This window comes from Daphnia pulex, chromosome 3, assembly GCF_021134715.1.
Source record: "Daphnia pulex isolate KAP4 chromosome 3, ASM2113471v1".
Classification (NCBI taxonomy): Eukaryota; Metazoa; Arthropoda; class Branchiopoda; order Diplostraca; family Daphniidae; genus Daphnia; species Daphnia pulex.
In genome coordinates, this window is record NC_060019.1 from 12,745,526 (window position 1) to 12,772,927 (window position 27,402).

Consider the following 27,402-nt stretch of genomic DNA (forward strand, 5'->3'; position numbering starts at 1 on the left):
AACGCTGTACCCACAACTTTCTTGGATTGTGTCAACTTCACTCCGACGTCGGAGTGGCGTAGGTGTACCAGTAGAACAAATTTATGGCTATGAAAAGAACAGGGAAGAAAATTCGTGAAATTTTATCGATTTTGGAGACGGAATTCATCGCCTTGCCGTCCCACTGCTGCGCCTTCCTTTGATTTGTCTTTTTTTCCCGCCTTTGCGATGGAGAAGAACCATCATCTGGCTGGATCTGCACAATGGCCGTTTCTTCTGCTTTCATATTGCGTAGGTGGTTCTCCACACTATACACCTCCTCTCTTGGGTGGATCTTCTTCTGTTATAAAAGCAAACAATTTAAGTCTTTATCCCAATTCTCATGATCGTGCCCATTCCGTCTCTATCGCCCACAGTTGGTTATTTCATTTCACCTTTCGAGCCACGGTGGGTGACGGAGTGTGCGTCGCTGAAGGAAAGCCTTCATCAGAACTGTCGAGCTGCTCATCATCTTCGTCGTCCACAGTCATGTCAGAAAAATAGAGTTCCCCGAAGCCGTTTTTAGTGAAATAGTGAACAAAGGCGAACTGCAGTCGAGGAAAAAGGTAAGTCACCCCAACAATCTTTTAAAAAGTATGTCGCGCTTTCTGAACCTGAACAATGGTCGCGAATATAAACCCGAATGATAAGAAAATGAAGTGATCCAGAGCGGTGGGATAGGTCACTTTGGGTAGATTTGCTCGGGCCTCCAAACCCAGGAAAGTCATAGTAAGGACCGTGGTGACACCTTGAGCCGGAAATCGATAAATTAAAGAAGTAGTAAAATTGAAGCCGATTTCTTTCCGCGCCTAATTGGATTGTTACCTAGGCTCACTCGATCCGCTGTTGCTTCTCTGTTGAGCCAGAACGAGACCCATGATAGCACAACAAGTAGAATACAAGGTCCGTAAACTTGAATAAGGAAACTCCCCATGTGTCGGTGAAGGTGGAATCGTACCGATATCATTGAATGATTACCTATTGATTGAAATCAAATGAGCAAAGGTTGAATGCCGTTATTTGTTTTTGATTCGGTACCGTGTTTGAAACTGATTGTATAATTCGAGACGGGCGCGGAAACGAGATCGAATTGGGACATTTTCATGCCCGACGCGATCACGATCTGGCGGTCCTTGTTCCAGCGATATATGGCTTCCGATTGGGTGTAGGCAACTGCATTGAAATCGACAATCAATTTTTTAGATATTTCCCAAAGAAAAGACAATGCTTTTGTTGTTTAGAAATTGCGATTCTACAACATTTGCAAAGACTTTTTTTATCAAAATCCATTTCTTTGTGAATCAAATTAAAAATAATTACAGCTTCCCATGTTGAGCGGACAGAGTTGAACATCCTGTTTAAAGAAAAAGAAATGATATTTTTTTTTTTTTTTCACCATTTGTTAATTGAAAGGTTTTTTTTTTACCATCGGGAATTTGCGTAGTTCCATGGGGCAACTCGCCTTGATGGTCAACCTAAATGAGACCCATCACATTTCAGCGGTTATTATCCGTTTATCTTGGCATTTTTTGTAATTATTTGTTCAGCTGTGTAGAGATCTTAATGTTCAAAGTCGAAACATAAATAGCGTCCGGCTGTTTATGTTACGAACGGTTGACGATGATTGCTGCTTACTGATGTGAAATAATGGCTGCCCCTTTGGTATTCAGCCAAGCGACTTCAACTACGCATTAACTCCCCCTTCCCATTAGTCTCTCGTTTATTTACCTAGAAGAGTAGAGTATTCGACCATCGGGAAATAGGCGCACCAACTTATTCGGCGTAGTGATAGTGTGCAGGTACGAGTTTTTGCCATTGTAGAAGTAGGTGTCTGGCTTCCAAATGCGATCTAACATGGACACACTTAGCGAGAGTTGGTCATCCGATTTTGAGACTTGTTGATGAGCCAATCGCGTGTCCCTCCACGTTTGCCGGAAGTAGCAGTCGAGCGAAAACGTCTAACCGTTGACAATTGTTTCAAAAAATCACATTATATAATATATACTGAAATTTTTTGTTTGGTTTTTACCATGTCTGCCTCCGAAACGGGCCCCATGCTTCGCACCATAATGTCAACGTCCACAAAGGTCGGCGGACCTGTCGATAAAAAAGTATCATTTTTTATTAGGCTTGTTTTCATTCGGGAATGTTCAAATTTCAAAAGATTGAAGTAGTTTGAAACCTCCTATATCAGGCCTCAGGTGATGATTGTAATTGTCGAGCAGCTTATCTAGCAACAGGGACACATTGTGTCGAGTTTTGGTCGGTCTAATGTCTGTCAAATGATTTGACGAGTTGAAACTTTGAGACGTCACGGTACAGCACCTGTCAAAACGATATGGAACGTATCAAATCAGTTATCGAGTCCTTTTCAACTTTTCATTTGTTTGGTTGTTTAATATGAGACTCTATTCCTGTCTAATCGAAAATTACTTAACCGTGGCGAAAGGATTTGGAAAAGCTCTCTTCTCCAAATCTTTCTTTAGTTTCTCTCCTTTCTATCGAATGCGCTGATTTTTGTCCGCAGCCAGGCGGACAATCGCATCGTCTTATTGAAGTAAAAAAAAACCAAGGCACACAATCTATTTTCGACTTTGTTTCTAATTTAATCCTCTCGTGTAGAGTACAGACATCTATTTGGCGTCTCACGAAAACGCGATTGCCTTTTAGCAATTGACGTCAGAAGTTATCGTGGTGACACACCAGACAATTAATGAATTGTCACATTGACTTATTAATTTCTGGTAGTCGGTGATGTATTGCTAGTAATAGATCGTGACGAGGGACGGAAGCAGTCTCTCACCTTATCGATAACAGCAGGAGTAGGAGATCGAAGATGAGTCGCAGCTTGTTTCGACTAGATGACATTTTGTGACGCGTTGACAAAGGCTGCCCGGGCTAGTGACTGCTGCTCTTCTATCGACTACTTTTCATTCTCGCCTGGAGCACGGCATGAGAGCAACCTAAGAGCCAATGGGACATGCAAATGGATTGAAATGGGGGGAGGCTGGAAACGCTTCGAGATTCAAGTTGGAAGAAAAGGAAGAGAGAAAGACTTCAATCTGGCTCTTGCCGTATATTGTTGAAACCGATCCGTGTCTATGTGAGATGAGTTGCCCAGCTCGTGACGTTCTCTTTCTCTTTTGTTCCTCCTCTCATGCCAAACAGCTATAAACTATTGTTGTTAAAAAAAAAAGAGAGAAAACTTGTGCAGGGTGACATTGTGACGTCGCCTTTGCGTGTCTCGATGTATCCGTGGATATGGTTTTTAAAGAACTCGGGATTCGTGAGTACCTTGCGTTGCCAGGTTGGTTTAGATCTCAATCGTAGTCTAATATTTTTATTTGAAATTTGTATTCCAAGTTTAAAATCAAGCCGATCGAGTAACTAAACAGCCCTTAATGAGACTTGCCAACCAAATTTTTCTTTCGATTTAACCTGTCGTTGCTAACTTTGACTAGCGTAAATTGAAAGAAATCAGCAATCAACTCGGAAGAATTAAATCGCCAATAAGTTCTACATTGATTCAGCAATAAAAGAAACTAATGTCAAATAAAGACCGTCGTTTTCATCCCGTGACATGCGCTGACATCCGGTCAGGCGTGGCGCCAGCCCAAACGGGATTAAACACTCGGTGACATAACAAATAGGGGGGAAAAAGAAGATGCTGTCATCATCGTCTTCTATGTATCATCAAGAGTTTATTTCCGTTGACAGTGACCGGAAGCGCAAGATTGTTTCGAGATTCATTATTATTTACTTTTTGACGTGACTTGTCTTAGCTAGAACGAGATTACCAGAATTGGTATAACTATTACTACCGAAATCAAATTGAGCACACTCCAATCAAATCTGAATGGGCGTTCAGATTTTGGTTGTTAATAATTTTACGGTTGGTAAACTTTGGAAACTTTTTTTTTTCAATCTGTTTATGTATACTAGCGAATCCGGAGCGAATCAACTCTTATCAAGGAGAAAACAAAAAGTTTTTGCTTGCAGTTCCATTTTCTTTTTTTTTATCGATCCTTTTTCAATATTTTCCCGGCCTTGTTAAACAATGAGCCCAATCTTTGGATGGGGCACATATTAGCAAAATTGGAAAATATCAGGAAGATGGCTACAGGGTGAAACTATATAATCACGCGCGTCTATAACAGCAGCACAAACTTACCCTCCGGTCTTTGTTGGTTGATGTTTAATGTAGTTTCTCAATTGGTTGCACAACTCAAATGGGGTAACCAGGTAACAAAACGAATGTCACTATTCGTCTAGAAGTCGGGTGTCGGGACGATCTCTGAAAGGAGTTGAACGTTTAAAGGGATACACGCTTCGACTGTCGGAAAACGATCCGTGATTCTTCTTGGTTATATTCCTCCTCCTCCTCCTGGCTCACGACCTCTTGACTCCAGAGTCCAGACTCCACTTTGACTCCTCTCGTTCCCTCCGTGAGCATGCGCCCGAATGCGCTCATCCATTTTCAAATCTATCTCTTAGACTCCTTACGTTCTCCTTTATTCTTCCCATCGACATAAGAAGTACATCATCTGGCAAATGACATTGTATAATACCGACCCCCCCCACAGAGTACAGGATCGGAAAAGAATCTGTTCGTTATGTTTGCATGAGGTGGAGCAATAAAATTGCGCTTTACCTGGATCAAGAAATATCCAGAGGAGATTGACTTATTGATTGGGGTATGGAGAGATTGCTGACTGATCTTTGATCTTGTATTTTTTTGGAGGGGTATATTTATTGGATTTAATTCAGCGAATGATGACATGCGATCCTTGTAAAGAAACTCTTTCAAGCCACCGCTGTATCGTATTGGTGGGCTCCTCCTTTCCGTACATGGGACATTGTGCATTCGTTAGATGCAAGCTCAAAGTATTATACTGTATGCCGGTACTTAATCAAAGTCACAGATCCCTGCTGCTGTACTGAACAACCCTCTTCTTCTTCTTCTTCTTCTTCACGTTTTACCATCTGACGACGGCAATGATGACGAGAGATGCGTGGGGTATCAACGGCAGTCATCAACGTGTCACGACGTGGCGGGAGAATATTTCTCATTTTATTTCATTTCATTTTACGAGCAGCTGATTGAATGACAGCGTCTTTTATGACCGACTGAGGGGGGTTAGAGATAGAGCTGAACGCAGGAGCTGCAGTTTCGGATTTTGAACAGCATCACTTTAAACACGCCGGCAGGGTTATATCACGAAATTTAAATCCGTTCAGGTTCGGGAGTAAAAACGCAAATAGCGTTCTCCCGACGTGCGTACTGTGCATATAACATAGTCCTGAATATGATTTGCGTGGTAAATCGTTTTTTGCTGGATATTCTGTGATTGAGTCAAATGGCATTGTAACAATTTCACGGAATCGGGTGTCTCCCCTCCGCAAAATTCGCTCAATAACTACTGTGGGAAAAAAGCCAACTTGATGTGTTGAAAAGAAATGTTTCCGGCGGCCTTTTTTAAATTTTGTATGAAGGTGCTATAGAAGCATTGTGTGTTGAATTTATTGAATTTTTAGCAGTCATTTAAAATCAACAGCAATTCAAATAAGGCCACCCCCTCAATAGATCCATTGCTGTTGGCATAAGGTATTTTACATTTTCCCTCTGCTGCTGTGTCGTCCCGTCTAGTGTCCCGCTGTCTGGCTTCAATTTTCTACTTTAAGAATCTCGTCGAGACTGCTATTTTCCTGGAGAGGGCTTAGTAGGACACGGGTGGAGGCACGGAGATTGCCGTCAGTCCACGTCAGCGTGTTTTCTTGAAAATTCAGCAATTGCATCGAGATAATAATGCATGGCGATGGTGGGGGGCATGAGAAATGGGCGGCATTTGTTGAGACTGGACGATCGATCCGTGCGATCAAGAGAGCCGCCGGCCGCCCCATGTGATTGCCCATTCTTGTCGCCTCTCATCGGCCATGTCAGCTATACAAGAACTCGTGGTGGTCCTTCTGATTTGATCATCCTCGGGCAGTTATTCATTCGGTGGCACCCAAAAAAAAAGAGGATTCTCCTCGCTCGGAATCTTGATGGCTCATTTCGGACTGTTTTGATTGACTTGCTAGTGGCTATTCGTCGATCGTGTGCTGTCCTTTGAAATTCAACGAGAGCGCTTATCATAATGGGAACAAAGAGGCCTGATTTCAATGTGCCCACGCCCAAGTCTAATCGGCGTAGAAAGAGCGAGACCAAGTCTCACTTTTCTTATATTTCGGAGGCATTTGTTCCAAGGAGAGTAATCCACCGATGTTGAGCCCCTACGACTTTTAATCTCCTTCCTCTCATTTCAAAGAGACTCCATCCATCAGCTGATGGAGTTGTCATGTTTTGCCAGCGATCGTTTCACGGCAGCGAATAAATTGGTCAGGCAGTTCGCCGACTTCCGCTTCCTCTTTCCGCAATTCCACGTGGGGGTCCGCCATTTCCGACAAATCTGCCGATGCCTATAGGCGGCGACCTACTGTGTATTCAATGGGTTTTTATATACGGCAGTGCTATTGAACCTTTCAATCCGTTCAATATGTGATTGACGGAATCTAATCTTGAAAATGTCTTGCCCTTTACGCCTGTTTTGTTTGTTTTTTTTAACTTCCGGCGTCTTGTATACTTTGTCTACCTTATTCAGTTTTATACCTTGTCGCCCTGATCAGAGAATCTGACGTCTTTCGTTCGTCTCTGATGAACCTGATGGGGCGACGGGATTACCCACTTTGAGCTTCTTCGCTGTCAAAAAACGACTCTTTGACCATCTTGTTCCGGTACGATGGGATAATGAGGTAGGGCGGCTTTGAATGTGTTTGGGGGCGGTCCCTTTACTTTTTACTCTTCACTTATGAAGGGACTACCGTATCTTTCAAATTGTTTTAGAAATATTTATCCCAGTAAACGCATTGCGTTAATTTTTGTATTATGCGAGATTTTCGTTTTTCCGGTCAAACTTAGCCGCGAGACAATAAAATTCAAATACCGTAATAAGCCGAATAGATGAGGTGACAATGTCACTCTCCAATCCAATAAAGTGGGTTCGGGGAGAACGTATTTCTTGGCCTCTTATGAATTTAATCTCCCACACGTGTGGTGGTTTACCAGTTGGCTTCGATCGGTGTCCGTCTGTCCATCGTCTCAACAAGAAAACGAATAAATTACAGTTTGTTTTTGCGTCCCCAAAGTCCGGCCCTGGAAATAAATTTAGATATTCTTTTATTCGAAGCTTCCTTAATAGTCTGCATGTATACATATCAGACTATTATGTGTTATTGAACGCCCTGAGAGAAATGGGATTTGAAAAGGAGAATGGCCGGAAGAGGAATAAGAAAGTTTCGGAGCCAACTTTTTTAGCCAACTGGATAGCCTTTGAATCTCTTTTTGACGGCTGTTTTGCGAGAAAAACTAAGTGTGTTTGGAAAAGCCAGTCAACCGAATTAATGCACCCTTTTGAAATGGTAAAGTGGATTCCTTAATCCTCTAGATTTATTGGTTATTTACGTTTGAATTTCTTTGAAATTGTGGGTATTATCAATCAAAAATCGATGACTTTTTATCAGAATCGAGCTGTCTGTTGATTTTTGTTTTCAAATAAAGGAAGCCGAGATCTTGGATCGCAGTTGAATAGTTCGTCGCTAGATGGCTTTCCAATTTCCCGCACGATCCCGCGTGATAAAAAAAAATCACTTTTGTGTAATTCCATTTCCTTTTACTTTTGTGCACGCTCGACGATGTGCCTGAAGTATATTTATTCGGTTGAGAGGGGCTCCTCAGCAGAAAACACATATTGATCGTTCAGACGCACCTGGTTATTGCATCAGAATTGGTCGTCTTCTCCGGTTTTCTCCTGAGAAACTGGGGACGTTGATCCGTGCTGTTTGAGTAAATGACCGACGGTAAATTTCCGTTGCCTAGGCGATAACAACCTCGTGATCTCCGGCCGTTCACGATGTTTTCTTTCAATATTCTTTTATACTGTATATTTGGGCCACAGCACAAGTACAGTACTCGGAATTGATGTCGGCTGTAGCAGGAGTTTTTGTCAGGGCAGAACGTGACCGACGTCATAGAGCCTTACATCTCTTTTTGCTAGACCTACTACGTCTAGACCCGGAATACTTTTTCTGTACGTCCTGTGCACGTACGTGACGCGCTCTTCCTATTTAGCATGCCAAAACAAAAAAGTCTATTAACAAACACGCAGAATGAAGACTTGCAACTCATACTCGTGTCAAGAGATTTCCCAAAGAAATAATGACTCGTCTTTCGGCTTCTTGAAAAATCCTCCTTTCTTTTTGTTTCAAGTATTAACTTCCGTTGATCTTATAGTTTGTAGTATTTTTGACAAAGTTTGGAAGCAAATGTTACTCGACGGCGCTGTCGTGTTTGGTTGTTCAACATTCATAAGCTTGTTCTTGGAACGACATTGAGCCAACGGCACGTCCACTCATTCCGAGCGCGACGTTATTTGCGGAAATTCCAATATGCCATTTACGAAGGTCGAGGGTTCCCTGTTGAAAAACAGGTCGAATGATTGGTTCACCTATCGCGAAAGTCTGTTTGGCGTGGCCAAGGATCTGTCGTGTTTGTATCTACTTTATCTTGCATGCGCTTGAACCCTCGTATGATAATGCATCTCGGAACGTTTGTTCAAGTGAAATCGATTTCACCTGCCTCGTTTCACAACCAGGTAAATCCCCTCTTGCAGGATCGGTATCCAGGGATACGTGTCGTCGCATTCAATTACAATCGCATACGCTCCACTAGAATAGGAGATGACATGGCGATAGAGGAAACCTCGGATTGCTTTTGCGAGCTAAAGAATCGAAGATCTTTTCTCATATCAAACCAGCATTTCTTGTCGTAAATGAGCTTCATTAAATTTACTCGCCCAAGCGGTAATTTAGACGTCTAGGTCAGGTTATAGGAATACAAAGCCGCAATGGTGTCGTGTGTATTTTTCTCGCACTTCTTAATTGAATCAAGCGACTGTCTACGTGGGAGGAGGAGGAGGAGCCTGTGGGGTTATGGTTGAAACACGTACAGCTTTCCAATTACTACTATCGCGCCACTTTTATACCTACGGATAGACTATGCAATGCGTGTTCGCTATACCATAACTGACCCTCTCACGTGTTGTTGTAGCTCGTGGATGAACACTCAATTTATGGACTAACTGTTGGGCTATTGTTTATAGATGGAAAAAGAAGGAAAAGAGACGACTCTATGTGTATAATTGATTTTTTTCTGTATAGGGTGCATTTACTTAATCGTTGATGGTGCCACCGCCGGCGCTTTTGTTGCCTTTCGAGTCCCAAAAAGTCTTTCATCGTCGTCGTCGAGTTCTATAATTCAATAACGAGCTGCCATGCTGGGCAAGTTAACATGATTGTCACACAACGAAAGGAAATTGAACAGTCCATCGTAGAGATCGCCCGTTTGAAACGAGTGGAACATTATACAACGACTGTCAGTTAACTTGAAAATGGCGTCGATTTTGAAACTGGGTTACTTTGTAACTGACTTTGCCGGTCGATCAATCTCCGCATTAATTAGGGATGATCGTGTTCCATCTGTCCTTTGATACGGCGAAATTAGTAGTGGTCATATTTCGATTTTCAGTGCTCTGTGTTGCCCAGCATGGGACTGGATGGATTTCGATGGGACCGTTGCTTGGGCGATTGCTTTTGACAGTTAGTTGCTGACATTGAAGGGCGGGCAATCCGAGTGACATTTGAATCAAACCATGAGTATCTAGGGTGGGAAGATCAATTCATATCGATGATTTATTGTTCTGTTATCCCTATGCTGTCCATGCCACATCGACTGTAGTATCGGAATCGGTGGCAAAGATCTTTCATTCGGTGGGTTTCTTGGTGCTCCAGTTGCGACAGGAGGTCCCCGGGATCGATACTATTGTTGATTTATGTAGACACAACGGGGATGAAGCATAGCGAGAGTGTAGCAATAAACTAGGGTGGCGAAAACCAGCGGATACAATGTCGATTTATTCCATGGGAAAAAGAAAAAGTTTCTCCATTTTTCTGTTTTGTTTGACCGTTCGGGAGTTGTATGCGTAGTTCCTGGAGCTCTGCGGCGCCACTATCGTTTGTGTCGCCGGTAAAAGGTCACACCGCCATCTCTTCCAGCCCGTAGGGGGGCGTCTGTAATTCCAGCGCTCTCTCTATACATATTCGCCGTTGGTTTTGGTGGCACCTAACGGCGCGTGATGCGATCGATTTGGCAGTCAATAAAATTGCAACTAGAGCCCTGGTTCTTTCAAGTGGAAATGCAATTCTTTTCGAGTGTGATGTCATTGACGAACCCTGTTTTTGTCGATGCAAACTCTGCCGATAAAGAATGCAATGCATTTTCCACGATTTAAAACCAACAAGAAAAGAAGGAAAATGAATCAACCAGCGAACTCGTGCGAGCGTGCGAGATTCTTTATGGAGACCGGAGATGAAAGGACGATAACAGGAAAACACTTTCACGTGGATCTAGAAGCTAACGAGAACGAAGATAAAGGTTGTTTTTCAAAAATATTGATTCGAGATAAGATTTAAGACTGTAGGAAAGAAATGGAAAAGAGTTGAACAACGCCGCCATCATTTTTTGTTGCGATGGGAACGGCGTCCCTGCTGTTGCTGTCGAGACGACGTACATGAACGACGGCCGGGCTGCTGCTAAATCGGGAAATGGGAATATATCTATTCCGACCAGCAGCAGCAGCAGCAGCGCTCACCTTCTTTCACTACGCCTACGCGTCGCATTTTTTAAAACTATTCCTTCTGTTTGCTGCTCCTGTTGGTTCTTAAATAAAATGAAAATCAATAGAGACCTAAACTTTCTCGCATCACAACAAACAGCGCCATAACAACTAACATTTAATTTCAAAAGAAATGGGAAAGAAGTGTCTAGTTAGCGATGGGCCTTGTGCGTGTAGCGCGAACGACACACGAAAAGGTCACACGGTGTTAGTACGACAAGCGAACGATCACTAATTGCTCTTGATTGTTCGCCGGCGAGTGCCGCAGGGTTATGGTGTGTGTTGGCCCATAAAAAAAAGGCAACTGATGTCGATGAGAGAGCCTAGTTATTGACATCAGACTGGTATTGGGTTCGTAAAAAGATAGAAAATGACACATTGCGCACGCAGAGCGCCTGTTTTCTATTTTGACTTTTTTCCTCCCATTTAATTTTATTTCTTTTTTCTTTTATTTAGGAAACCGGAGACGTTGGCGACGACGCCATGTGTTGACTGCCTGGCCACCCTGCTCTCTGGATGCGCTGGTGGTCGTGAGTATTATGATGAGCCTCCACGGAGCCGGTTGCCTGCTCGCAGTAGCGTCTCATCTCTGGCCACAGCAACATCATCGCATCCCATCATCCTGCGGTGTGCGGTCGTTTGATTTGTTATCGACACGGGACCTAATACGCACGCATTAGAAAAGGAAAGGAACAAAAAGAGGTAGGACAATTCCACTGTCTAGACTTTTTTGTTTTGACTTAAGAGGATCAATGAAGCCAAAATAGTAATAATGGCGTTTGTTTGTCTGATACAACTTGGACAAGGGTTTTTCAGTTGCGCAGCCTTGCAATCATACAACTTTCTGTAGTGGATATCTTGTTTGGCAGGTCCTACTTTTTTTTATTTTAATTAATTGATATGATACTCTAAGGCTTTATTGCGTTCTGCAGTTTTAATCTAAGGGCTGGCTACCTCCAGGAATAATAATTGATTTTCGTTGCTGGGTGAAACTGGATTTTATCCTGTTGGACCTCAATTTGTCCAAATCAATTGGTTTTTCGTCAACTTTTCATCGAGTTTGCGATCACATTAGTTGCCTAGCAGAATAAGTTGATGTTTACTCGACGTCAGGGTTCGTTCTCCCGTATTCAATAAAGTTGACTTTTCACTGCGAGGTTGGTAGTTTTCTCATCTTATTCTTGGCGGGCATCAAATCGGCTTTTGAGTTGTACCCCACTGCGCACCCGGCGACAATTCCCATTTGCTCGTGTCGTCACGACCGTGAACAGATGGCACACAGGTTATCTCAATCGGATTAAGTGCGTAGGTGGCGGTTTCGTTCATGGCTCAGTCCACAGAGATTGTCCGCTTTAATCGCCTTTAGATTCCTTTGTTGTCGTTCATCTCCAATTTAATCCGGGATGGATCCTGCTGCCAGACTGTGTCTGCCAGTCTGCAGATCAGGTTGTCGAAAGTAAAAGAAAATTCATGGACAAGTCTCTCCTTTCCGAGATATCACTTTCTTTTGTGAAATAGTATAACTACTTTTATTCTCATATCCTAGCAATAATATTAAAAGCGTGCAATATAGAGTGCTCCGCTGGATATATATATTCGACCTTAGATTATTTTCGGTTAGTAAAACCAAAAGAAAAACCTTGTTCGTTCAAGGAACTTTGTTGCTATCCCATCGTTTAAATTGTACTTAAAGGAGGGAACTATACGATTGCGTAGTTCACTGTGTTGCCTGTTTAGCTGGGCTCCAATCGTCCCTTGGTTACCGTAGACGCAATCAACTGTTGGTGCGAAAATGGTTCCTCGTAAACTTAGGGCGCACTGCTGTAGTTGAACGGAAAGTATTACGCCCCTGGCCTCGTTATTACATTGATTTATTCTTGTAATAATGCCAAGCCTTGATGAACTTTTAGTCTTTTACCCTCTTGCCGTCTCTTGTTTAACGAAGGCCTTTCATGGCGGACGTCAGCGGGAAGAAAAAGTCTGGCTTTTACGTAGAAAATCGATGATGAATGGAAGACGCACTTTGTAGGGATCACGTCCGTTTCTTTTCATTGTGTGACGGCCAGTCGCAAGGTCAAGTTTTTGCGTCAAATCGAACGGAACAGGTGGAACTGGTTGCGAGGGCGGCCACCAGATCTTATATCCCTTGTTGTGAATTCGTGAAAGAAAATGATTATGTCAGCGCACAACATGAGCCAAGACTTTCCTTTTGTATCGTGATGTCAACAATGTAATTGAATTAAGGACGACAAAGAACGGTGACATTCGGCATCTATTGATTTTCTGTTTGTTTGTTGTAGACACAAGATTGGAGGAAGACACTGGCGCTGATTGCAGAGATAGCGCCGCCATTATTATGCCGACGGCGGCTGTTTTGGGAGCGGCAGTGGGCGTAGGAGGCGCCCTGTTCCTCACGCTGACGTTGTTGATCTACCGTTACCATGCAGCCCAGAAAAAAGAAGCGGCCGATCAACACTATCCCTATCATCAGGGCGGAAAGGGCGCTGGATACAACAGTTTAAGCAACAGTTGGTCAACTCGCGACAGCTGGGCACCGCCACCTTCTCCGACGCCGCCCCCCTACAAGACAAGCAATTGCAGTCTGATTGATGAGGGTCACGGCGCCCACAACGGCAAGCGTCGTCCCCTGGCCAAACTCTATCTGCCCCTTACAACTCATCACCAGGTACGTGATCATTTCCACGATTCTATTCATTTAATCTCTGCGCCAGCGCAACACTGTTACCCTCTCCATTCGCATTTTTGAATTTTGCCGGGTTTTTTTTTCGTTGTCGTGTGGGACGTACTTGTATTCCCACCGCTAGATGTCTCCTGTTGGTTTGTCTGCGGTCGAATTGCGCAACCGTAAAAACCACCATCAGTAAACGCATAAATATAGCACCGGATCTTGATTGACGACCGAGTCGTTGCCAATAGTCTAGAAGAGGAAAAAAAAAACCGCTAGAATATTTACTGTGTCGTTGATCTTATTGGACTAGTTTTCCTATTTTATCTCTTTCTTCATGGGGTGATGATGCCGCCATTGCCACGGCTGTTGATGATTGCGTAGCCGCAGTCGATCTTCTTCTATGCCAATCGATTTTGTCGGAAACTTGCTGCCATCACTCTCGAGTCGTGACAAACAAGAGCGTGAAGAGACTCGTTTTTTGCCTTAATGGTCTCTGGTCGTTTTTACATTTTTCTGATCGCTATGCGATTTAAAAGGAGTTTGAAAAGAAAAAAATAAATCAATCAAGTTCCGCACTTGCTCAATCGCGGAACTTGATTGATCTATTTTAGTTCTGTTTCACGTGAAATTTGAATTTCCGTCATTTCAAGTAACGCGGTTGACACTCCCAAGGATGTCCAATAATCCGACAGCGAGGTTGATCGTAAATTTGAAATGGGGAGTGTCTAGTAATAGTATTGATTCCCAATGAAAGAAGGGATAGATGCAAATGATAAACTAAGGCTATAAATCTTAGTCACAGTCTCTTTTCATAATGCCTTGCTCATCATCATACCCGTCTGCTGGCATATCTTTTGTATGCGTTTCAATATCACTGCCAGCATCGTTAGTCTGAGCTAATAAACTAACGATACGGAGAAGCAGCAGCAGCAGCCTGGTGGCAAACTCTGCGACTGATTATACTGAAAGTAATCCTCTGACGAGATAGTAATGAGTACACTGTACAGTTGGTGGAACACTGACAATGTATTATTATGTATGTATTATTTGATATCGCGGCCAAAAAGGAGCGAGTTTGTGAGAACGTAATCAGTCTTATAGCTAAGGCTGTTTGGAGCGTGAACAATAAAGCCTCTGGTTCATTACTCGATAAGAAAAATTGCCAGTTTCGAGCTAATTGGATTTCAAATTGGAATTACCGAGTCTGTAATCAAACATGTAATGTGGCACTAGTCTTTATTCCTCATTCGCAATCATTTATTTTATATTTTCTCCCCTTTCGTTTATTGATCCTACTCGCCAAAAAAAAGAGTTCTCTTTTTTAATTCGCAAGAGATGGCGCAAAGTTTTTGTTTTTCATTTTTAATTCCAGATAAATTATTTGTCTTTGAGTAAAACTTTCCAAGCGACTCGGTCATCCAGTAGAATCTCGCAACTTTTTCTCCCCCTTTTCTTTTTGTCGATATGCGGAAGACATTTTGATCATTTTCAAGGTACCGGTTGCACCAAGACTTTACCCGGGACGCTCTACATAATTCAGTTCCATTTACGACGAATCTATTTCTGGAGAGAATATATGAGAAAAACTAGGAGGTGTTCATTTGACAGCGTCAGTACTACATAGCACTTTCCTTTTTATTTTAGCGAAAGATGTTGGCCGAGAAAAAAAAGGTGAAATCGAAAGAAATTTGATTTCACTTATTCATTTATCTCGTTGGAGTATCTTCATCGATGTGGATCACTTTACGCTCGGCTGGTGGCGCGGGGAAAAGCTTAAAGTGCTGCCTAGCGTTGCCTCAGTAAATAAATATGGATCAAGTCCAAGAATTTCCGACGCCTGTTCTCCATAGCGTTGCGAGCTGTTGGTTATTTGGCCTTCGAGCACTGACAAACTCAATTACCCGCGTCCGTTTTTTTATTAGTCGTGTCTTCACCACGACCGAATCTTTCCATGACGTTCACCGTGTCAAAAAAGGCAAGTTTCCATCTCTTCAAGGCAATGTCGATCACACAGATGTGTGGACTCTGTATAGGTACTGGCATCCACAAAATCCGATCGATCCTCCGCTGACATTTCTCGTGTGCCGAAAGTCAAAGAATATTACCTTACGATTCCAATTCGGCTGATGGAAAGTCCTCGGACCGTAGGATTATTACTATCTCATTGGGGTTTCGGCCTTACATAATTCATTGGCATTGATCCCCTCCAAACATCATCGACCCTCCCCATTGCTGAGCTGCTGTACATTTCCTGAAATACTTGGGCACCAGTTGCTTCCAACTGAATGACGAGCTCCTTCATACAGCCCCCCTCCAGTTATATAGGGGAAATGACATTCCGTCTAGTCGCTCACGTGATCCAATATCATCATTCGCTAGAATCGGTATTTTGATCCTGATAGTTTCACCTTTATTTTCCATGCAGTTTACTAAGAACAATTATTTTTATTTTGTCTGAGAAATGCTGGGTAACGACATGTAGAAAATCAAAATGGCTGTTTACAATGTTCGTACTTCACCACCGTGCAGTTAGAACACACACGCAGAAGAGAGAGAGGGAGAACCTGTTGAATAAATCCGTCCTCAACACGTCGGCGCGATCCTATCCTCGGTTGGGCTTTACCCAAGACTGTGTATTTGGTCCTGATGTCTAGTGGGTCGATCAGGTCAGTCTTGCCTGCCAGCCTCGCCTGTCTTCACCAACCTGTCTGCACGTCGTGCTCTCCTGCTCCTCCTTTTTTTTTTATTTTTTGCCATCCATCGCCTTCTTAATATTATTACGGCGTTGACGCTATTACTGGCCCTGATTGAATTTCGCTCCTTTTTGGGGACCCCCAGCAGACGCCCCCGATCACTTATAGACGACGACGACGACGGTAGGTGCTTGTTTGTTTAGTCTTGGGCGTAGTTTCGTGAACGAGATTGTTTGTTGATGAATTGATTGATAACATTGAAGAGGAGGGCCGAAAATGGCACAAGTTAAGTTGAATTTATGGATCAGCCGCCTTTTTTCTCCGTGTGCCCATTCAGCGTGGCTTTTTCGCATATTTGTACACACACACGAAGAAGCAACAGCTTCGTGTATAGAGAGAGAGAGAGACTTGTATACACATAGTGCACAAGATAAACTCCGTCGTAGACACGTAGCCGAGTTATTGATTCACGTCTGTGCTCCCTCTATATACTGGCGCGCTGTCGGCTATTATGCAGCTGCCGCACACACTAAGAAAGTAGTCGAGAGTAGATGATATTTTAAATTTTGTCTAGCTCTACGATCCCGGCTTATTGTATGAGATAGAAGATGATTCCGTGAGAGAGAGAGAGAAAGAGAGCAATCATCCTTCGTTTCATCATCCTGAATAAAAGAAATTCCTTTGAATTCCTTTTTAGACTACATTGAATTAAATTATTCCACAGCCTTCATTTCTCTCTTTTTTACACATAAAAGGCCTACTTACTTACTTACGGAAACTACCAATGAATAAAGTATTTTATAAATTTTTTTTTAGGGTTTTGAAACTGCGAATCATCCGGTTCAGCCGCCAGCTCCTTTATTACTTCCGTTCCAGCCACCGTCTCCTCCAAACGAGTCACCGTATTCGGTCCGAAATCCGTTGGCCATCATGTCGAGTTCCAGCGGCGGAGGGACCCGAAGCAGCAGCAACGCGTCAGCTGCTGCGGCCACCAGCGGCAGCAGCAAAAGATCATCGCCGTTGAATTATTTCAGCCTGGATATTCCGGCCAGTTTGCTGGGTTCGTCATCTGCATCTGCTTCATCCCCTGGAGCCACCAGCAGCAACTCATCACTTCCGCATCAATCCTGTTCGCTGCCGTTTGTCGCCCGGCTGGTTCGAACCCCATCGAGCTCGTCATCAACGTCCGGTCACGGTGCGGGAGATTCGCCTCATCAAGATCATCAACATCATTTCCAGCAGGTGAAAGATATAAAAGAGGGGCGATGGCTACCAATTTCTGTACAGAAAATGGGAAGCACTATTAGTCGATGGCGGGGCTTCTGTTATTCTGGTAGAGGGGTGGCCATTTGTTGCTACTTGGCCGGACGGGATCCGGAGTCGTCATGGTTATTCTTCCTTTTTATCGGTAAATGTTGCAGCAGCAGCAGCAGCAGTATTTTTCCAGGCGAGTGCTGCTGCTGCTGTCTTTGTACGTACACAGAACCCGTTTTTCTCATCCGCCAAGTTTCAAAGAAAAACAAATTATCGCTCCCTGGGCTGGTGGAAATCTTTAGATGCCATCAGCTTATGTGATTCCTGTTGAAAGGCTTTCATTCGCGGGGAAGGAAAATGAAAGGATGTAGAGAGGCAAAAAAAGGGGGGGGAAGTGGGACGGGATAACTGTTGCGAGGTGTACGCTGTACAGTGTGTGTATCGGGAGAAAGAGGCCGCGCGGAGATTGGTTCGTCACGTATATATAGCAAGATCTTGTTTGGTTGCCGTTGGTTACCTGATGGCATCACTCGTTGTCAGTTGCCAACGCCGGTCCTCATCAATGTCTGGCTGTTTAATACAATAAGACACGAGAGAGCGCGCAGAAGAAGAAGAAGAGACGGCCGGTTACTTATTTCATTTTCCAAAAGGAGAGATTGGGTGCGCATCAAAGTGCCAATAGACTGCTACTCGCCTGACGTCACTCTGCCGGTGCTGTAATGTAAGCGCTCACGACGCAAATCCAGCTTTGATGCCGCGACGGGCCTGTGTGTGAAGCATCGATCGCATCCTTAAAAAATAAGCAGGAGACGCGGCCTCTAACCGCTCGCAACTCAAAATCTATAACCTACAGGCCGCCGGCCGCCCTCCCAATCCAACAGCTGTTTTTATTATCAGTTGGTAAACAGGATAGCAGCTCTTGAGCCAGGACGCTCCTTGCGCAGGGGAGTAAGGAGGACATTTGTGTCTATTGTCTCGCGGTAGGTTGCTCAATTTTTCCCATGCGATCTCCACTCCCCGCTTTATTAGGCTGATGAGAAAAGAAAAGGAAAACCCCATTCAATTTGCCGGGGAGAAAATCAATAGAGTGCGCCTAGCCTAGCCTCTTGTATAGGCCTATTATACACATCCGGGTACACTCTGAATCGTTCCGTTGAATTTCCATGAGGGATTCATCATTCAGCTGTCGACAAAGACGAAGGTCGATGAGAATGGCAATGGTGAAACTTGTCTAGATTCAAAAGGAATGAATGTCGTGAAAATGTCGTCTCAAGTTCAAACTAATTTAAAAGGAAATTTCACTTTTTTCTCTCCATTTCGCTCTGTTTACTACCCGACATAAAAGGCATTTTGAGTTAAAGTTTGCACTTGCATTCATTCATTTGTTTTTGACATTTCCAACTTTTTGAGTGAACTCTGTGCAAAATCCTATGGCCCAAGTATCAAGAGATTTAAATAATCCGCTTTTTTCTTCTTTGAATTTCACTGCATAACTGATCCGTCGTCGTCGTCTCATGCCTGGAATTTTAAAACAGGGCCGTTCGGAGAGTTTGCAGAATCAGTACACACGTTCTCCATCGCCGTCGTGTCGACATCGTTTGGCTTCCAATCCGACGCCTTTATTCGGCGGCGGAACGACGTTGGCGTCATCGACCAGTGGCCATCACCACAGCATGAATGTCAGTAGTAACAATTTGAATTTGACGCCCTATCCGAGCCCAATGGTCAGTCCTACACCGTCGTTCTCGTCGCTACTCAACTCGCTGGCGTCCGTCACTTCGTCGACTTGCAATTCGCCCGTCCCAACGACCACGACGACGCCGGCCTCGCCGCTGGTCAGACGCAATCGATCGCCGATGCTCTGCTCTCTCAACAAAATGAATTCGGTCCAGTCGTCGTCGTCGACCACCTCCAATCAGAGCCAAGGTTCCACGACGTCTTTGTGCTGCCTGGCCATGACGGCCACATCGACGCCTTTCGGGGCCCTCCAGCCGGAGCTCTACAAACGCGAAACGGCCATTCACGTCGGATTGCCGGCCGACGATCAAGACCAATCGGATCATTCAACCAACGAATCCTCATCATCAGATCCTGCTGCCCAGCATCAACATCAGTCGAGTTACCACCAGCAGCAGCAGATGAACAGCAGCAGCAGTTCGAGGCCCGTTCCCATCTCGACGGCTCCACAAAAGAGCAGCTCGTCCAGCATCCGCAGCAACAGCAACATACCTCTCGGCCGGCTACACTTTCGCCTCTCGTACGATTTCGATAAATCCGATTTGCTCGTCCACCTCATTGAAGGTACGTACGCATACGCAACTTGTCAATCCTTGCAGGGCTTTTTCGATACGTAAGATTTGCAATCGTTGCCCAACACTTTCCCCGGGTTTTATTACTATTGGCCGGTCACGCGAGAAAAAGTGTCGACGGTCGTCGTAAAATCCGATTCTCAGTATGAAATATTCGAAAAGAGTCGAGGAAATCCAGAGGATAAGAAGCAGAAGTAAAAAAGAGTAACACACGAAAGAAAGAATGACTTTTCTATCCGATTTTGACGTGTACCTTTATCCAGCCTTGTGAATTATTATTATCCAATATATATAACCTTGCCCGGATAAGGTTCTTTTGATGGTACTCGCCTAAAAGCATGAGGCGGGCCTCGTTGTCAAGGTACTGGGCCGTTTCTTCTTTCCAAGCTCTTCTCGCAATCGATCGATATTCTTAGTCTTGAAGATGTAAACAAGACTTTTTTCTTTCCCCCAATGTTTTCCTTTTTCCGACATTTCTCTCTGAGAGATTGTTTTTTGTGACTGTTAAAGCAAACGAGTGTTTGAAGACGGAAGTAGCAGCCAGCCAGCACAAGGCCAACATGTTTGATTTTTTTGATTCTTCTTTGAAGAAATCGAGTTCTCTTATATTTCACAGCAGCTGCTCAGTTGTTCTATCGATCGCACCGTCTCTCCATAGGGTCTTGAGTTTCCGTCCTTTTTATTCCGGATCCTTTTCCCACTGTTTCGGCCACTAGGGAATATAGGAGAGAGAGAGACAAAATGGTGGGGACTTGTTTTTCCAACATGGCCAATCCCCTACTATTAAGACGGCGGCTTTTTTATTTATTTTTTGAAAATGAGATCTTTGCTGTTGTGGGGGCCAAACTAATCTGCTTAGTTTTTCATTGATTTGTTAATAGCTCGTGACTTGTCGCTGACGATGGCCACTTTTACGGACGGAAGCGGATCGACTTCTTCTTCGGGTGGCAGTTGCAGCAGCACCAGCGGCATGGCGGCCGGAATTAGCAACAATCCGAGAGAAGCGCACGTTCGTCTTTTGTTGCAGCCGGAAGTGGACCAGCGTCGACGACAGTCTGCCCGTTGTCTCCGACTCGGCACCGACACGCAGTGCTTTTTTGACGAGCGCTTCAAATTCCCCGTGTCACACGATCACCTGGCCGATAAGACGCTTCGATTCCAGGTAATAATAATAATCACGCTCCCCAGCAGTGCAGTGCCTGTTGGTGTGTTTGCCCGGTGTCGTATGTCTCTCGGACGGACGGATACAGTTGCTATTTTCGGACGCCTCGTCAAAAATGGAAGGCGTCGCCGAGAGACGCAACTATTCCATCTTGAAAGTACATCGGCCACTGATTGTATGTATCGTTCACATAGCGTCAAAGTGCCTGGAACTGCTGCGGTCTTTCCCCAACTAGTTGAAGAGTTTGGGTTGGCGCTGGCCTTCTCAGCGATTCTCAGCTCAACTCTCTCTCTACCCTCCCTAATAAATAAGAGTTGTTGGGTTAGGGAGATTGAAAGGCCGGCAGTGTGACGTCTGGCGATCGATCCAGCCGCATGTTGCATTCGCCGCGCCCCCAAAACAGGTGCGATCACACCTGTCAAACCTAATTAAAAGAAGGACAACAGCTCTCACGGTGGGTCCCTTAATTCCGATGTTGCCAGTCTCTGCCTCTCAGCTTTCATTCATGACGACGTCGACATTTGTATTATTACGTGGGTTGCGCTGTTTGGTGTGAGCCCTGTACACGGTCACTCGCTTTAATGACGTCGCCAGGCCAACGGGAGATTCGTTTTTTTAATCTACACTAGACAATGTCGTGCAGAAGAAGAGCACGGACCCTGGAGACTAATGAGTCGTCCTTGTTACTCGAGCGCCAATCTATAAAGAAAGTTCCCCATTTAGCCCTTTGGTGGGGTCGCAGTGTCCGCAATGTACCAAATGTATTTAGAGACACTACACAAGGAAAAAAGGAAAAAAGATCGACCGACATGTCAGATGATTGGCGAAACTTGTGAACGGCTTTTTGATTGAGTTGATTACACGTTATTTCTGATCGATCATTATAACAGTAGGGTTGCCTAGCTGAGCTCGGATCGGGATGTAATCAAGACGCAATCAAGGGTAACGATCATTTGATCGGAAACAGCTGCCTCGGAGGGAAACCCGCACGGCAGCAGCTAAGTTGCGGGATGGTGGTTGGACGATGATTAAAAATCGTTCGTCTTTTTGTTTTTCTTTCTGTACTACTAGATTTGCGAATACGATCGATTTTCACGACCTTGTGTGGTTGGCGACTTGCATTTCTCCCTGGCCGACCGTGAGAATGTCTTTGGCAGCAGCAACGCTGGGCCGGGAGTCGACATCTGGGCGGACGTGATGCGCAACACGGTAGAAAATTGAACAATATTTGAAATCATTCCACTTTTTTAAAATGAAAAATAAATCAAATGTTGTTGATAGTTACCGGACGAGAGTCGGCCGCAGTTGCTCATCTCGTTAAGTTACCTGCCATCGGCCGAACGACTCACCGTCGTCGTCCTCAAAGCCAAGAACCTGGTGGTGCCGACCAGCAAAGAAAACATCGGTAAAAATTCCAGCGCGATAGAATTTTCAAAGCCTTTTATTTTTTACCTTTTGAGCCATTTCGTGAATGACTGTTATTTTAGATCCTTTGGTCAAATTGTACCTCATGGTGAACGGCAAACGTTTGAAGAAGAAGAAAACAGAGTGCCGTAAAGGCACATGTCATCCTGTTTGGAACCAAGCGCTGACATTCACGCTACCGTCGACCAAATTACACAGCTGCACGCTCGAGGTAAATTTCCATTTTTAAATTCTAAATCCATTTTCATTTAAAACATTTTTATTTTATTTTTATTTAGATATCGGTGGTGGATCACGGCAGCGAACGCGGCGGTAAAAGTGCCCAATTGGGCTGTTTGGCTTTGGGGCCGGATCAGAACGCGGCGTCACCTGAGCGCCAACATTGGCAGGACATGGCTCACAACGTGAGGAAATCGATCGCCATGTGGCACTTTCTACACTGAAACACGAACTAATAGAAAGCCACGAAAAAAGAAAGACAAAACTTAACCCCACACACACACAAACAAAAAATTACACGCAACTATTTCATTTATTTAAAACCAAAAACTAGGGAAATCTTTTTTAAGCGTTTTCATTTTCACACACATATAGGACAATTTAATATTTACATACGATATTCGATTATTCTATTCGGTGTCTGTCGCGTTGGTGCATGTCGAAACACTTGATCAACCTGATGTCCGTTGACTCTCTTATATTTTTCGTGTTATCTTAATCTCGGAAGATTTTTCATTTGAAACAACAACGCTTTCATTCAGATTCATATTCAATTTATTATTCCAAACATTTATAACATAGACGTAACAGTCCTTTTTGCGTTTGATTGTTTCATTTCCTATTTGTTGCTCGGTTATTTTTTCAATGTCAATTCCGATGTTTCGGTCAATGTAATTTCACACAAAACTGGGAGGGGGGACAAACTGCACACACACAAGAAAATTGAACAAATTTGATCACGGATGAAAAAAAAAGCCACTCGCCACATTTTTATCTTTTTTTGTCATTGGAGAGAAAAAAAGGATGAAAATACATGTTGAAATCGTCGTCGTCGGGCTTTCCAAGTGACACAAAAATAGACGAGATTGAACGTTTGTTTGTTTGTTGGCGTTTAAATTTCAACCATTTTCTGCGGTTGTTGCGTGCTGGCATTACCGGCGGAAGCCACACATATCCTCAGAAAGATTACAGGCGAAAAACGGCCACACGTTTCGGGTGGCTCGTCTCGGGCCAACTTCAAAGTGTTTCACTTGAAGTCGACAAACCCCACCCAATCGATTGTAGAAGATCAGTGAGACTTGACGGGAGATGACATCGTCTAATATTTTCTGGTCCCTTGGCTTCCTTTATTGGATGGCAACGATTCCCGTTTTGTATGCAGAAAACTGTACGGTAATTATAGAAAAGTGCGACTGCACCATTTCCTACCAGGTATGTTAAATAATTGCAACAAATTAGATCGATAAATTGATGGCAATCTCATTTGATCAAATAACAGACGATTGTACTGTGGAACTGCAAAGATGCAACTGTGGATTTACCCGGTTTATACAATGCTTCAAACAGCAAGAGTTTGATCACAGTTCGCGACTCTACGAGCGTCACTTTACTCAACGATTGGAGGGATGTGCCAGGAAACAACACATCGAAAGAGATGCGAGAAGTTTTCTTAATGATGAATAATGTTGAGAAAGTAACAATCAAAACAAACACTTTCGACCAACTTGTCATCAACGCCGTTTTCCGCGACATCAAAGAGTTGGAATTGTCGGATAAAAGTTTCCTGAGCTGTTGGGGAAGTGTCTGGTTGTTCAAAGACGTTGGTCTAAAAAATTCGCCACATTCAAAAGCTTTCAGTAGCAGCGATTTGGTTGTCCACAATGGTACTTCGTTCGCGGTGTACGAAAGGCCGAAAGTGACTCCACGACTCAAATTCAGTCAAATCTACGAAGTCTCTGCCAAAGTTTACGATCTCGGTATCTCTCTTGAAACATTTATTTTCATTTAAACAAATTCCTTAATCTAATTCAATCGTTAATTCGTACAGAAATAACCATTTACGCCGTGCTGGCGCTGATAGGAGCCGTCATCCTGACGTTAATCTGCTTAACGATCGTGGTAGCCAGAAAATTCGCTTCGCCATCATCTCGGTCGGAAAATCTACCTGATGTCATCCAAATTTTAACGCCGGTGCAGAGCAGAAGAAATAAGAATCCCGTCACCAAAGTGTCGAGACTTTCCAAGGCGGTTTTCCCAAATCGTGGAGCCAACAAGGAGCCTCAACGTGCCAAAACCAACAATCACAAACAAAGAAGTCGACCTCCTCTTCCACCACCGGTAAATCTTTTGAGAAAATCCTAAAACCAAAAGAATAAAATATTACGAACATCAAAGATAACTATTTGACTCTTTTCTCGATGAAAACGCAAAATGTTGCCCTTCTCAAGAGAGACATCTAACGACCGGAATCTTTTTCTCTTGCCCCACACAGCACTACGATGTCTGAAATGAACTGGATCTCTCTCCTCCCGTGGATAATTCCGGAAGTATTTCGTCGCGCAAGACAAATTTGAGCGACATTTAAAATGTTTTAAAAGACATTCCATTTTGACAAATTTGGTATCTGTTGCAATTAGTTGTTGGTAGTAGTGCTTCAAACTGTGATGTAATTTGTATTTTAGGCTTGTCGACGGGCCAATTACAAACGATTTATGGTTCTTCCGGGTGTATTATTTCACCACTTTTCGGTTCTTTTGTGGCTTTTTTTCTTTTTTAAAACTTTTCAGGCTCAGCCCCCATTCAACCCTTCAAACTACAAGCCCATTTCACTCGTTTATTGTCGTTCAACCCGTCGTGTGTGTGAAGCATCCGGATGCCCTTGGAAGTTTCTCCCCCCTCTGCATTTCAATTTGAACAAGTTTGTGGGGTGCCCTGATTAACAACAAGGTCAGCATCATCTTATTAATGTCTTTTTGGGTTTCCACCTGCGACACAGCTGCTTGGCCATGTCTTAAGTGACTCTGTCCGCGTTTGCCATAAAACGCTGATTTATCGCCCAGATGGAGGAGTAAATACTAATACGTAATGGCATTTCCTCTTTGCCAGTCACATCTACTAACTTTCTCTCTCCTTCCTTGTGCTGCTGTGACCGTCTGATTTCAATACCAATATTAATATCCACAGTTAAGTTGTACATAATAGAAATTCGTAGAAGACGTGATTTAGTTCCAGTACACGGCTCATATATGGTCCACTAGCTCTAGCTACCCCACACTCTTTATAGAATAATATTATTCCTTTTTCTTCTTCTTCTTTTTGGCCAGAAGAAGAAGAAAAACAACTTCTGTGTAGAGACCCCTTTCTCCTATAAATATAGTATAGGCTATTCAATTCCCTCTTCTCATCCTTTCATCCAGCGCTGTGTATAATATTTATTTCGTGAGCCCATTTTTACACCCTGCACGGTTTGTTTCGTGAAGCCTAAGGCTGCCCCTTCTTCTTTTTCTTATTTCTTTTTCCGATAAACTTTTCATCCGTTGCTGCTGGGTCTATAAAACCCTTTTTCTTTTTATGTGCCAGTGTGTACGTACAGTGTATAATTTCTTCTTATTTCCGAGAAGAAGAAAAAAGGCCGGAGCTCCGCTCGTGTGGTCAAAAGCTCGTTTTTTATGGACTGATTAAATGGATATTGCATGTTTATCCATAAAGGAGCCAATAACAACAGCTCGACGGACAACAACTGGGAGGGAAAAGAAGCCGCGCATTCGCCGCGCTCGAGTCCAAAGGTTTTTATTTTTCAAATAAAAATAGGCATTTAAAAAAAAAATACATATTCTGTTTAATGGAATAAATAAAATATCTTTTCGGCGGCTATTCGTGAAGAGCAAAGTGAAATTTTATAGGCCCGTTATCACACAAATAATTATTACCATTTTTTTATTTCCAATAGAGAGAAAAAAAGGCCTGGGGGTTCGTCTTGGCGGGAGAATCGAAATTTCAAATAAGAAATGGCTAAACTATTCCCAGTGCTGCTGTCCAATTCAAAGTGAGGAGAAAAAAAGAGCCAACGAGAAATGAGCGATCGAATATAACAGATGGAATTCCATCAATGCGCATATCACGGAGAATGCGCCATCACGTCCACCGTTGTGTTCGCGTACATATTGCTGCCAAATGCTGAATGGCCGTCGTCGTGTCCCCCATGAATCTAGCACTTGCTTTTTTTTGTGTTGTCGCTTGCATGGAAAGTTGTTTGTCAATATCAACGGTGAGTCGCCTGCGTATATGTTAGACGTCCAAAAATCGAAGGTATAATCTATCTATCGACCCAGGTCCCGCCGTGTGGCAGTATAATACATATATACGACTACTACTACTACTACTACTACCCCACCGAAGAGGAGAACATGATGTAATTGAATTGCGCACGGCTGCCATATATATAAAGTTGGTGCGCTCCGTGACGTCGAGAGACCCAACTGCAACATAAATAGCCGTATAGACTCACTGGTTCTTCTCCTTCGTGATGGTTTGGCGTTGCTCAAGTTGGACAGGACAAGAGTATGAGACTAGACAGGGCAGACGACGACGACGAGGCTTTTATAGGTTTTTATGAAACTTGATGAACGCCGCTAAAGTCTAGGCGAAACCGCTGATGTGCTGATATCTCTCACATGGTGACCTCTCTCTGCTCTCATATATGCTTCGCCTATTTCAAAGCAAAGATCTCATCCGTCAACGGCATCAGAGAGCACAGACTTGCATCAGCAGTCACGAATTCATCACGTTCCCGAGCGCGGACTCTCCCGCCGGGATATCCCTAACACATACACATATTATACTATACACCCATGTTATTTTTTCTCTTTTCTTTCTCTGGAGATGATGATGCGCTCCTTATTTTTCTGTTTTCTTTAGTCTTATTCTCTCCTAGTATAGAGTTGGAAAAAAGATACTCGAGAGCTGGACAGCAGTCGACGCGGCCGAGTCAAATCTATACAAGTTGCGCCAAGAAACAGTCTACTACACAGCACCAGAAGGCACTCTACTTAAGAGAGTCGATGGAGATATATATACATATTAT

The 27,402-nt window shown here is 43.6% G+C and overlaps 2 protein-coding genes across 3 annotated transcripts; one reads left to right on the forward strand and one right to left on the reverse strand.

Moving 5' to 3' along the window:
* On the reverse strand, positions 1-4,396 carry LOC124191233 (gamma-aminobutyric acid receptor alpha-like). Its single transcript, XM_046584319.1, has 12 exons — positions 4,190-4,396; positions 2,822-2,981; positions 2,201-2,343; positions 2,048-2,115; positions 1,747-1,976; positions 1,445-1,493; positions 1,339-1,372; positions 1,057-1,191; positions 844-996; positions 633-766; positions 414-566; positions 1-319 (listed from the first exon to the last, which is right to left on the reverse strand). The coding sequence occupies exons 2-12, from the start codon at positions 2,884-2,886 to the stop codon at positions 38-40; spliced, it is 1,446 nt and encodes a 481-aa protein (XP_046440275.1). The 5' UTR covers positions 2,887-2,981; positions 4,190-4,396; the 3' UTR covers positions 1-37.
* On the forward strand, positions 444-25,038 carry LOC124191232 (synaptotagmin-6-like). 2 transcript variants are annotated; one of them, XM_046584317.1, is made up of 13 exons: positions 444-584; positions 11,244-11,489; positions 13,088-13,473; positions 16,986-17,411; positions 18,959-19,724; positions 20,614-20,894; positions 21,966-22,103; positions 22,176-22,299; positions 22,382-22,530; positions 22,598-23,750; positions 23,818-24,295; positions 24,367-24,656; positions 24,767-25,038. In XM_046584317.1, exons 3-10 carry the CDS (start codon positions 13,144-13,146, stop codon positions 22,760-22,762), a joined length of 2,379 nt encoding a protein of 792 aa, XP_046440273.1. In that variant the 5' UTR covers positions 444-584; positions 11,244-11,489; positions 13,088-13,143; the 3' UTR covers positions 22,763-23,750; positions 23,818-24,295; positions 24,367-24,656; positions 24,767-25,038. The 2 variants fall into 2 exon arrangements, with proteins under 2 accessions (XP_046440273.1, XP_046440274.1); XM_046584318.1 differs by lacking the exons at positions 444-584; positions 11,244-11,489; positions 13,088-13,473 and adding an exon at positions 15,992-16,352.
* Positions 25,039-27,402: the final 2,364 nt, after the last annotated feature.

Bases quoted from the DNA above. Each gene is read 5' to 3' on its own strand.
- LOC124191233 (XM_046584319.1), bottom strand. From the start codon at position 2,886: ATGTCATCTAGTCGAAACAAGCTGCGACTCATCTTCGATCTCCTACTC. The intron at 2,116-2,200 runs GTTTCAAACTAC...TTTTATCGACAG, and splicing joins CCTGAGGCCTGATATAGGAG to GTCCGCCGACCTTTGTGGAC. The intron at 1,192-1,338 runs GTAATTATTTTT...ATTTCAATGCAG, and splicing joins TCCGCTCAACATGGGAAGCT to TTGCCTACACCCAATCGGAA.
- LOC124191232 (XM_046584317.1), top strand. From the start codon at position 13,144: ATGCCGACGGCGGCTGTTTTGGGAGCGGCAGTGGGCGTAGGAGGCGCC. The intron at 22,104-22,175 runs GTAGAAAATTGA...TGTTGTTGATAG, and splicing joins CGGACGTGATGCGCAACACG to TTACCGGACGAGAGTCGGCC. The intron at 22,531-22,597 runs GTAAATTTCCAT...ATTTTTATTTAG, and splicing joins TACACAGCTGCACGCTCGAG to ATATCGGTGGTGGATCACGG.